Raw genomic sequence first — 12012 nt, 5'->3', positions numbered from 1 at the left:
GTTTATAATAAGAGAATAAGCAAGGTATTTTTGAAGACGTTTTTATATATATAACCAAGAAATGGCAAGTAGAACACTACTTCGGGGGACTTAAGCTTGTTGCTATAGAATAAAAATGGTTACACCTTATTAAAATGCATATACTGAAAGTAAAATTTGGAGAACATTATATTAGAATATCATAAAAAATTAGATGAGCTGAAGAAAGGGGAATAGTTTTCCATATTCAATATAATGTGTCTAAGATTCCCTCTGTCCTGAAAATTAGAAACTTTTAAGTTAAATATAAATCACTTCTTTCAAAGAGTCATATTAATTATGATTTTGTAATATATATACACACATATATGTATATACTACTATACATATACATACATATTTACCCTCAAATATCTATAAAAGATATGTGATTCTTGGGCTTCCCTGGTGGTGCAGTGGTTGAGAGTCTGCCTGCTGATGCAGGGGACACGGGTTCGTGCCCCGGTCCGGGAGGATCCCACATGCTGTGGAGCGGCTGGGCCCGTGAGCCATGGCCGCTGGGCCTGTGGGTCCGGAGCCTGTGCTCCGCAACGGGAAAGGCCACAGCAGTGAGAGGCCCGTCTACCGCAAAAAAAAAAAAAAAACAAAAAAAAACAAAAAAAGATACATGATTCTTTGGCTGAATTAAGTTTTATATTTTATGAACTCACTATTATAGTGTTTCTTGACCAGTGGTTGGTCACAGTGATCGGGAAAGCTTAAAAGAGAGGCTATGGAAGGAAACTGTGAAATAGTAAGACTCCAAGTCTACTCAGCAGAAAGACTAGTTCACATAGGAGTATAATATGCTCTGTGGGTGACCTCACCTAAGTTGTGTTGCCAAATGCTCAGGAGAGACTCCAGATCTAAGTTTATCTTGTGGCAAGAGATTAAATTTACCAGGTAGTCTTGATTATTCGCAGAGCTCACTGAACTGCCATCATTTTAAATTTCTTGCCCACTCTTGGATCAAAAGGCAGAACACACTGTTCTAACAGAAAACTAAGGCTTTCTAGTATTCCTAAATATCACCACACAAAATTTTGAAAAAAAATATTTCACAATACTTAGAAATGTTGACCAGGGGCTAAATATGAAGACACAGGTGTTGTGCAGAAATATTTTACCAAACCTTTCAAAGCAGAATGGCTCCTCTCACTCTGAGGCAGTGCCCCATGAATCCTTCTGTTTCACAGTATTCAGAATTCATTAAACATGTTTGATTAGAATGCACGTGAACCAAGCAAAATTAGCACAGTATGTCTACCAATCCATGAATGTTAGTATATCTAAGAATATGAGATTGTACTTGAGGTTCATGGTGGAAATATCTCCTTTCTTAAGGAAATTTCTGCAAACCGATGCCTGGAATGCCTTTCTCTGCCTACTCAATTTTATCAGCCTTTTAATGTCCAGTTTAATTCTTATCTCGTCTACAATGTCTTCAACAAGCTCTCAAGCCTCCAGGGCCCTCTCCCTTTTTACTTCAAGGCTGCCTAGCACTGTTGCGTAACAATTTTATGGGCCTATATCTCTTTTTTCTTAATGGAGTTTAAGCTTCAGAAAGGAATCTACATGTTTCTTTTAGTTTTTTCAAAACACTTAACTCACTGCTAAAAACATAAAACACACTCAATAAATACTTAGAAAAAATGGCTAAGTAAAAAGGAGAATGAAAAGATTATAGAAATAAAATTAATTTACTTGTTGATCAGAATTTGCTAGGTCCTTCTTACATCTATGTATAGCAATCTGTATTTTCAGTGCTATTTCCACCTTCTTCTGAGTATAATTTTCCCACAGTGAAGGAGGGAGAGGATACATTGACGTTTTGCAAATTTTTGGTGTTGAGAATAGTTGAGGTAAGATTTTAGATTTACCTTTTCTTGTTACTCTTCAGCTCTTGATCTTACGATTCATTTGTGGCTTTAAGGACACATTCTCCCTAAATCTCATTTCTGCTCAAAACAAAGCAATAACAATAGACTGGGATATACCTCGATGTCTTAGGGATATGGCCTAGAACTCTGCAGCCCACGTAATGCCACCCCTACTTTCAGGGGTATTGTTTTAGGTATTAGTGTTGTTAATTGCATGCTCATTGATTCATTAAAACAAAAGACAAAAATCAAAATAAAATAAAAAATCCTTGATACAGAGCTTAATAAGATCTGGAGAGATATTAATGAAGTTACTATTACAGATTGTTTTAGATGGAGAAAGAATTCTTTATAGCAGCTTAATTGCACATTGTCTCTGCTGACAACATTACAAATCTTAGAATTTTTTGGTGTCCTTGTATGGCAGAAAACCAGTTTATGCTGTGACCAATATCTAAAACTCAGCAGACACTTTTAGCTCCTGGGGAAATCTATATGGTCTTCTTTCCCCTCTCCCTGCTATTATAATACAAAGGAAAATTATTAACCATAAATTGATTTTTAAATTAACCAGGTAGAGCAGAATTCGGAAAAGATTTAATAAGCAAGTAGAAAGAGTATCTAGTGTGCTTTCTTTCTTTATTAAACTACTAAAGCCCAGCTATGTTGTTTCTCCCTTGATTCATCTAAAATTACTCTGAGATGCTTGACTGACCTCTAGGGTACAACTAAAATATGTTTGAGTTTTTATTTGACATTTAAGCCAGCCATGAAAATTAGCATTGTTTCATAGTCCAGGGAACAAAGAAGTTATCCTAGGTCTGGAGAATTTCTATGGGTAGTAACTTTGAACTTAATACAGATTTGACCTACCCAAGCTTTGCTTTGGTTATTTACCAACACCAGCAGCTGGCTTTGACACATCTCCATGAATATCATCAGAGCTGATGAAAAAATTGTCTTAAGAACTCTTCGTGCACAGATAGATCATTGTTATGTTTATTGCTGATGAAATGTTTAGAAGTCTTGGTGCTCTCTCTCTGTCTCTCTCTCCATATATATATATTTTAAACTGTGAAATCTATGAAGTGGTGCTATTAAAAGGAAGCACACCAAAATAAGCCACATATATAGGGTAAGAGGTTATGTGAATATACAGACAACATTTTTGCTTGTTCTTTGTTCCTTGTTTTCAGATTGTTTCAGACGTTTTCAGTCAGTTACTCTTTAGGGATATAAGATAAAGAGTGAGCTAGGGACTTGAAAAATAAAGTTATTCACCAAAATAAATTTATCAAGCTTCAAAATATGTAGAGTATTACCAATGCAGGGGGACACCAAAATAATCATATTTAATCATATTTGATATAGTAGCTTTTTAGCCCAAACCTCCAACAACTTGCTTGGCCACGTAAAAATCTCTTAAATTTACTACTCTCAACAAATAATATTTGGTTTAGTTCCAAATTTGGTCCTCAGCTAGTTGCACGTTGGAACCATTTAGGGATGTTAAAAAGTACTGATGCCTATCTCCCACCCCTAGAGATTGTGACTTAAGTGGTCTGGGAATGGGGACACCTGGCCTTTGAAATGTTTAAAAGATCCCACATGTGATTCTGTTAAAAGATCCCACAGGTGATTCTGAGGTGTAGGTAGTTTAGGAACCACAGCCAGATTATCATCTAGTCTTCTTTTAGGTGTTCATTCATCGCAATAGCATTTGTTGAAACTCCCTTCTGTGCCAGGTGCTATATTAAATATTGGGAAATTACAACAAAAGACATGGACCTTGCTTTCAGGAAATCCCAGTGCAGTGGTGGAAATGGACCATGAGTTAACTACAATACATGAGGTAATTACTACATGAAGGTCAGAGGTTAAATCACCCTGACCTGGGGCTGGAGGCGAGTGTTAGAAAGGAAAATCAGGAAAGACCTTATGGAGGAGCTGTAGTGTTGGCCTGGCTGTTGAACTGGAAATGGAAAGGAAGAGAACAGGTGGAGAAGACGGGAAGGGCATTCCAGAAAGAGGAAACAGCTTGTATAAAGGCATTAGAAATCAAGTTACATCCAGCCTCTCATTTTGTTTTCCTCTAATTCATCTTGCACATCATTGTTGCAACAGTTTTCATATAGTACACTGTACTGCACTTATCAGTTTCCTGCTGACAAAATGCTCATGGATCCTTATAGAGATCAGAGTGAATTCTGTACTGCTTAACTGGGCATCAGGGCATGCCAACTCCTCCTCTAAAGTACTTAGAATGTTTTCTTCATCACCCACCAGAAGACCCCAGGTGCATTTCCATCTCTTCACCACTGCTCACACCATTTCCCTGCGCTGTGTAATGTCCTTCCTGCAACGTTGACCATGTAGCTGAATCCTCCTTTTGTTCAAGGTTCTTTCTAACCACCCCACTCTCTCATCTGAATCTTTCAGCACTTAATTTTACTGTTTATTCATTTGGTAGTAATTAGATGATGCCCTAAATATTTATCTATGTCTTAGCTTTCTAATAGAATTAGAAATGCCTTACACAAAAGCATAGAGCCACATTCTTTTTTTTTCTTCATACAGCACAGTGCCTTGAAACAAATAAAAATTTATATTTTATTACTGTAAACAAAACTGTATGGTAGTACTATAACTTTAGAAAATAGAGGAACTAATTATTTGCATAATTGCCCAGTCTTTGGCCATTGACACACACGATTTTTACATAGTTGTAAAGGTAGTGTACAAATCATTCTTTATTCTGAAGTTTTACTCAATGTATCATATACATTGCCCAGAAAAATAATAAATGTCTTTGAATGATAATCAAAAGTACCATTTACCTCTGATATACCAAGAACTGCTTTGTTTATGTTGTCTCAACTTTTACATGTCCTTATACCAATCCCATGAGGTAAATAATGATGTTATTCTGGGAAGAACTGGACATACGAGCTCAATTCCTAGCTGAGCTATGCCACTTACTCTTTGGGTAAATTTGGACACTTCTTTTACTGATCTAATCCTCAGTTTCCTCATCTCTGAAATGGGTATAATAATAGTTCCCACCTTGCAGGATTTGGTGGGGATTAAAGGAGATGATGGACATAAATAGTGCCTGGCTTATGGCAAACATTCAGTATGCTAGCTGTCATTGCTGTTACTGTTGCTGGTCACATTTTATAGGCGAGAAAGCTTGGGATCAACAACATCTCCCCAAGAACACACAGCTAGTATGTGACAGAGCCAGGACTCAAATCTGTGTCTCAGTTGTAAGATACAGGTCACAGAACTAAATAGAATGTGGTCCTAGTCAAGGGAGAGAGCTCTCTTTTTGTCTCTTACCACAGACTGCCCAGCTGTCCAAGCATCCTGAGCTCTCTGCAACAGCACAACATGGCTGGAGCAGGACTCGGGCTGGCACCCACCAATACCTCCTCCCCGGCAGCATCATAGCTGGGGCTTCTGCAGCCGGACACCTGGGCACTCTCATCAGGTCTCAGATGTAAGGCTGAATTCTCTCCTGCTCTTTTGGTAACAAGACCAATTCCCACTATTCTCACATCTCACTAGGGTCACAATCTAAGGGGAGATGGACTGGCTTTCTGCAGGGTTTTGCCTGGAAGTATCTAGTCCTTGCTCAACTTTTTAATTTGGAGAGTCAGCATAAAAATTAAAGTCAGCTCGGTTAGTACTATTGCTATTAATAATAGTTACTCTTTATAGTGCTTTTCCCGTTTGCCATGGATGCATTACATACATTGTTACTAAACACATCACATACATTATTTCCTATAATGCATACAACAACCCTGTGGAATAGCTATTACTGTCTCTGTTTTATAGATGAAACAACTGAGCATCTTAACCATTATAACTGCTGCCACCAGCATCCCCGTTATAAAAGCACATGCTTTGAATGCTCAGTTCCAGTATTAGGATGACTTAAAATAATTCTGCCAGTCTAATTATGGAGTTATATTATCTAGAAAGGCCTATAATCCTTATTTTCAATCTCTGTATATTAGACTGTCTTCTTACCTCCTCAACTTTCTTTCAATTACTCAGTAATATTTTAGGAAAAGTCAGAGTTCTGACTTTTAGTCAATTTAAATTGGTCAACTTTTTTTTTTTAAATGCCATTGTTTATTAGGAAAAGACCTTTCATTCTTCTAATCCCTTTACTGGGAAGTAATGTTCACGAGCACAAGTTTTGATTACAGTTGCCTTAAAGACCAGTTTTGAAAAGTCTTTTGTTTACTTGAGCAATAAGTTGGTTGCTTAATGATACTATCAAACTGAGAACAAGAGGAAAGAAAAGTCAACTTAACCTAACCCAAATGAGAACATGTTTCCTGGGATGAGAATGTGTCAAAGGCAGCATAGCATGTCCTAAATCCCTTGTGTCATCAGTGTTGTATCATGTGTTATAGGTAAATTATCTTTTTTGTAAGTTAGGCCAAAGCGTGCTCCTTCAACTAACTGTGAAAGCATTCTTGAAAGCCCATGAAACCTTATTATTCTAATTACCAGCACAAGGGGTTGATAAATAAATTATGAGGCCAGGTATTATTGTCATTAAATAGACCTTGCTCAATTATTTATCCCTGGGTCTGGGGTTACAGCTCAGAGAGCTGTGCATATTGTACCAGGGCTTTGAGCTCTGAGACCTGGAGACTGGATTACAGTCTTGGCAGGCAGCTTTTGTTGAATGCAATTCAAGGGGATGACACACATTTTTCAGTCAGATATTTGGATGGTTTGAGGCCACCAGCTAGTCAAAGTTTATCCACAAGAGCCTATTTCATTTTAGCCATGTAGATAAATCCCTTTAAATTATCCAGATCAATACAAATGGGTAGGAAAATGGACTCACTACAGGAAAAATATAAAGAAAATGTGTTGCTTTTTAGTTTTCAAAGACTCTGCTCTTTGTTTTTTTGCATTCTGACATCTGTTATGGGTACTTTAGTGTGATAAGTATCCGTCAGTGTTTATCTCCATATTGACTAGTTTCTTTTTGTATCTTGTTTCTAACAGCACAGTGAAAGATGTTGTCTTCTGGTTAAGAAATGTGTTATCAGGGAGGATGGGATTGGGTGATACTAGTTTTCTTCCATCCTGAAATCATGCCAGCTCATTGTAAAGGTCAGCCCCCAAAATAGTGTTAAGGTGTGTTCTTTCACTGAGCTCTTCCACCCCAATATCCCCTCTTCTAGGCTGGAAAGGTGCAAGAGTGCTTTCTTACATCCCAAGAGCATCAGATTAGGGGGATCAAGAATCTGTTCTTGCTTAACAATTCTCTGCCCACCCCATACCCCTGGCTTTGTTTTAAAGTCATCCCCTAGATTTCTGATGAGTTGAGTCTAGTAGTTATTTTGGCCAGGGTGGGAAGTAGGGAACAGGAGGCTCTAGAATGGCTGGTCAGGGAGCCCTTAGGTATGAAACTTGGGGAAGATCTCTTGAAGGATGGAGGAGGGGTTAGGACATTCGGGCACTTGTGACCATGTGGAGTAGAGTGAAGTCCAGACTTTCATTTGAAAACCTTCAGGATATGTGTGTTGAGGGTGGGGTAGGGTAGTAATTGGAAGAGAAGTATGAAACTATGCTTAGTATCAGGGATAAATTGGCAATTTAAGAGACAAAAAATAAAAACTTGTTTAGATTGTCCAAAGGAAAATATATCTATAATAACTGATAAGAAATCTTATGAATGCCATGAAAATAAGTTTCTGTATTTGTTAAATGAATTTATGATTAATTTTGTGGTGACTTAAATTTGGTTATAACCCTGACTTCCCTCTCTCTCTTAAATCTTGCTAGTTTAATGTTCCTGTAACATAATTACCAGCTCACAAAATTTAAAATCTTGTCAGAAATATGGAGTAGAATAGCTATGGCTTTACACTCCTGTCTGCTTAGAGCCGTCATGTTTTCTAATTGGCCACTCAGCTAGAAAGTGATCTAATTCTAATAGGCCAAACTGATGTTCTTTAATTATCTGCTAATCATCAGGAGCAGTGGATATCCCCATAAAATAGTCACCTTGTTACATGTGAAAAACAAATTTTGATTTTACTACTAAGAAGAATTTTTGGTCCTCCATTTATATATGTTTATTATAATAGAGAATGATGTGATAATTCCTGTGTATACTTGGTTTTATGAACTTCAAAATTCTTGATGCCAAATAATTGCTATAACATGATGTATAGGTTCCTAAAAATCTCTACACTATGAAAAATTGGGTAATGAAAACTACAGGGCTTGCAGGAAAAATGGGGATGGGGCACAATATTCAGAAACATTATCAGTGACACATTAAAAAAAGATAGAAATTTAAGAAAACGGTAGCAACATTTTACACATATTTAATGGCTGAGAAATACATAAACACTGCAATAAATATGGCAGTTTACCTTAAAAAAGACCTGAAGTTTGCTTGTGGAAATGACAAAATTGCAGTTTGTGAATTATTGTGAAGCATGGAAGGAGGGTCATTGTAACACCAGCTCTGAATGGATGTGACTTTTCTAACACATGGGGTGCCACGAAGTAGCTGGTTGATGAGGTGTGTGCATTTTGTATATATACTGCTAGGTTTAGACGGATGTGTTTTTTTCTTGTATTCACCCAGTGTTTCTTGCAGATAAAATCACATGTAAGCAAACACAAAATTTGTGTTATGTTCAAATTGTTCCGTAATATAAAACAATCATGTTAGAACAGATTCTTGGTTTCAAAACAGGTGTTACAGTGGAATTGACAGTGTAATAATTCCTTCAACACATTCACATCTATAGTCTCATCTTATTCTCGCCACCACCCCAGCAAGCAGGGAAGCAATTGCCCAATTTTTGTTTGTTTGTTTGAGAATCCTGACCTGTTAAAAGCTACACAGTAACTGAAGGAAAGTGTGCCAGAGCTTGCTCAGGTGTGTGCGAGTCCTGAGCAAGCAGTCTTTCCTCTGAGAAGTGGGAGGCTCCTTAACGTGAGTACAGAGAGTGACAAAAACATGGGCAAAGTTATAGAGACAAATCACAGAGTCTGGGTTAGAACTCAGGTTACTTGATTTTCCGCTTAGATCAGTTCAACATTTTATAAAGTGTCTGCTAAGTACCACACTCACTCCTGTCTTATCATCTCTATAATACATAGTTAAAGCGTAACTGTGATAACGGTTTTTTGATTGCATGGATCTAAAAACCCAACCATGAGAGCTCAGTTTATACTTGTTGATGGGGCTTTATTGAACATTTTTAAATGTGTAGAATGTTCTAGAAACTGTTTTTCAATTAATCTTCACAGCCCAGAAGTCATGTCAAATGTCAGGGTGTTTGACAAGGCCAGCCTAATAAATCTTCTTCATTTCTAGAAAGCTGTCCTAGTAGGTTTCTGAGAAGACCAAAGGGAAGGGTGCAATCCCAAAGTCTAGGAATGATTTTTCCTTCAAGCATTAATTGATGTGGAAAATACAATTATTAGATACTCCCTTGTCTCTGTCTATCCAAATTATGCCATTTAGGTCTATTTCAAGAAGGTTTCAGTTTGCTAAACACCTCCTATGGTCAAAGTAGTGAACAGTGCTGTGAGAGGTACAAAAAGGACAAGATATTGTCCCTGCCATTAAGGAAATGATGTGGGAAGTCTGTTTGATGACTGAAGAGAATCTTCTCTGTTGTGCTTGTGTTTTTATGGCAGGTCATGGGTGGGTGCACATGCACAGGTGAGTAATGGGGCACCATTTTCTAGTTATCAGCTAAGTTAGCAGGCGTGGTGTTTTCATCACTGGGTATTGTAAAATCATGAGTTTAGCATTGATACTAAGGAACACAGAAAATCCTTCACCAACTTAAGGATGAAGTTTCATTTTTCACTTTTTAAAGAGTACTTTGTGTGTTGTTTATTTATAGTCATGTGTTGAAGGGGCTTGTCTGTAAAACCACATATTCCAGGGGCCACCCGACTGACGACAGCTTTGTACCTGTAGAACCAATGTCCAGGTTTGGATTATCCCTTGGTTCTCTTGGGTTATGCATTTTATGGCCCTGGAGAGGTCAAGGCAAGCCTGGACTGCCTCTATTTTAAAAATTCTTTTCATATCTCAAACAAACAACAATAGCAAAAATGACTAAAAAGTTTACAAAAGTTGTATATTTAACATGTTCACTTTATCCATTTTGATGAATTAATGCTTTTTACCACAAACACAAAGACACTAATGTGACTACTGTAAATGTACAAATATTTGGGAATAGCGTTAAAGTTTAAATTTGAAGCCCTTTCAGAATGTGAGGCCAAAAAGTATTCCTTTCCTTTTCTCTCTTCCCTCAACCCCATTTGCTTTACGGAGTATGGTTTTTCTGTTTTAAGTCATAATCGCTTTTATGAGATTAAATACCAGATCAATAAGTGTGTTCTATGTCAGTTTGTCCTAAACTTCCTGCCCTATTTTTTTTAAAAAAGCAATCCTTAAAAAAGAAGGAAAGAAAGTATTTTAAAATAAACATTCCGACTGCCAGAATCTGAAGTAAACTTCAGATTCAATTTTATATGTGGTAGAAATGAGAAGAACTAGGGTTCTCTATTTTGACACTTAGCATAAATTCCTTGCTTTTTGATGACTCCAGTGAGACTGAAATATCTCATTCTTTCTGACCAGAATTAAAAAACTTAAACATCCATTACAAGTCCCAAGGTTAGGAAATTCAGCTTACATTCACTTGTTAAGGGTTTGAAAGTGTCTAGAAGAAATCAGGCAGTAGACCTAATAAAATTAAATATCCACTACCTTTATGCTGTATTAATCTCAACCCACCACCACCCACCCCTTATTTTGTTTTATTTCCTCAGGGAAGCAAAAAAATTTGTGAGTGAAAATGAAGGGGCTCTTGGGAAAGGAAAAGGAAAACGGTGGTTTGCATTTAAGATGATGATGGGCAAGGTAAGTATTTTCTTAGCTCAATTTGGTTGGTGCCATTTATGCTCAGTGGAAGCCATGTTGCCCCCGAGTGGTGGTAAAATTGGTTCTGTTCTGAGTGAAAAAAATGTTATACGTTATGTCTATATATAGGTACATATACAGTAGACAAAGAGTATTCTGCGTTACTGAAATTTGGAGAAAGGGATGATTCAGAAAAAAATTGTCCTAAAAGGCTCTTTAAAGGAGTTAAAATGAAAATAAGTCGATAAACATTGATTCATGGCAAAAGACTGACCTGTGTGCTTTTATCACTTCCAAATGTAAAAGGTTGAGCCCCTTTCATTTTCATTCCCTGGGAGTTAAGGGATTCTGGGTCAAGGTTTCTTTCTCAAAATGTGTACAAGTTACACGGCCATATAGCTGTTCTCTACCATGAACATCAACTGTAGATTGGATAGAAAATAAGAAAAAACAAGTGATATGCCAATATAAATATAGATCTTTGGAAAAGATAGAAAAGAAACTAACATTTATTTAGCACTTACTATGTGCCAAGCACTGAATTAAATCCTTCTATAAAAATTAAATCTTTATATAAAAATCTTTCCATATTTAATTCTCACAGCAAAGTAGGTATGTAGGTATTATTATCTCCTCTTTACAAATGTTATACCACCTGAGGCTAAATATATTCCCATAAAGATGGGAGTTTTGTGACTGAAGTTCATATATCTTAAATATGAAATATTTAGATAGATCTGTAATATATATTTATACATCATATATATCATAGATTAGTTTTGTCTGTTTTTACAATTTAAATAAATGGAATCATATAGCATTTATGCTTTTGTTTCTGGCTTCTTTGATGCAATGTTATTTTCATGAGGTATGTTCATGTCATGGGAGTTATAGTTCATTTTTATTTATGTGTTGTATCCCATCGTATGAAGATGCTGTAATTTATTTATCCATTCTGTTATAGATGAATATTTGGGTTGTTTCTGGTCTAGGTAATCTTTCAAACTCCAGGCTTGTCTCAAATCTTATTTAGGCTCCCCATGTCTGTCTAGCTCACCCATTATCTCAGCATAATCTGTACATGTGCAAAGTTATCTGCCCCATTCTCATTCTTCTTCTTAGTGGTCCTCTTGATCATGGGTAACCCAACATTGTTGGGTAAAATGGAAGGAAGAT

The 12012-nt window shown here is 36.8% G+C and overlaps 1 protein-coding gene across 1 annotated transcript in view; it reads left to right on the top strand.

Annotated features, from left to right (window-relative positions):
- The window catches only part of TMC1 (transmembrane channel like 1), a 155235-nt gene that overhangs the window by 69438 nt on the left and 73785 nt on the right, over positions 1-12012 (top strand). The window contains exon 7 of the mRNA XM_060014630.1: positions 10746-10836. Within this exon, the coding sequence (XP_059870613.1) occupies positions 10746-10836 (91 nt within the window). The remainder of the gene's footprint in view (positions 1-10745; positions 10837-12012) is intronic.

This window comes from Delphinus delphis, chromosome 6 (assembly GCF_949987515.2).
Source record: "Delphinus delphis chromosome 6, mDelDel1.2, whole genome shotgun sequence".
Lineage (NCBI taxonomy): Eukaryota > Metazoa > Chordata > Mammalia > Artiodactyla > Delphinidae > Delphinus > Delphinus delphis.
The sequence above is the reverse complement of the archived record's forward strand: the minus strand, read 5'-3'. Positions and strand labels throughout refer to the sequence as shown.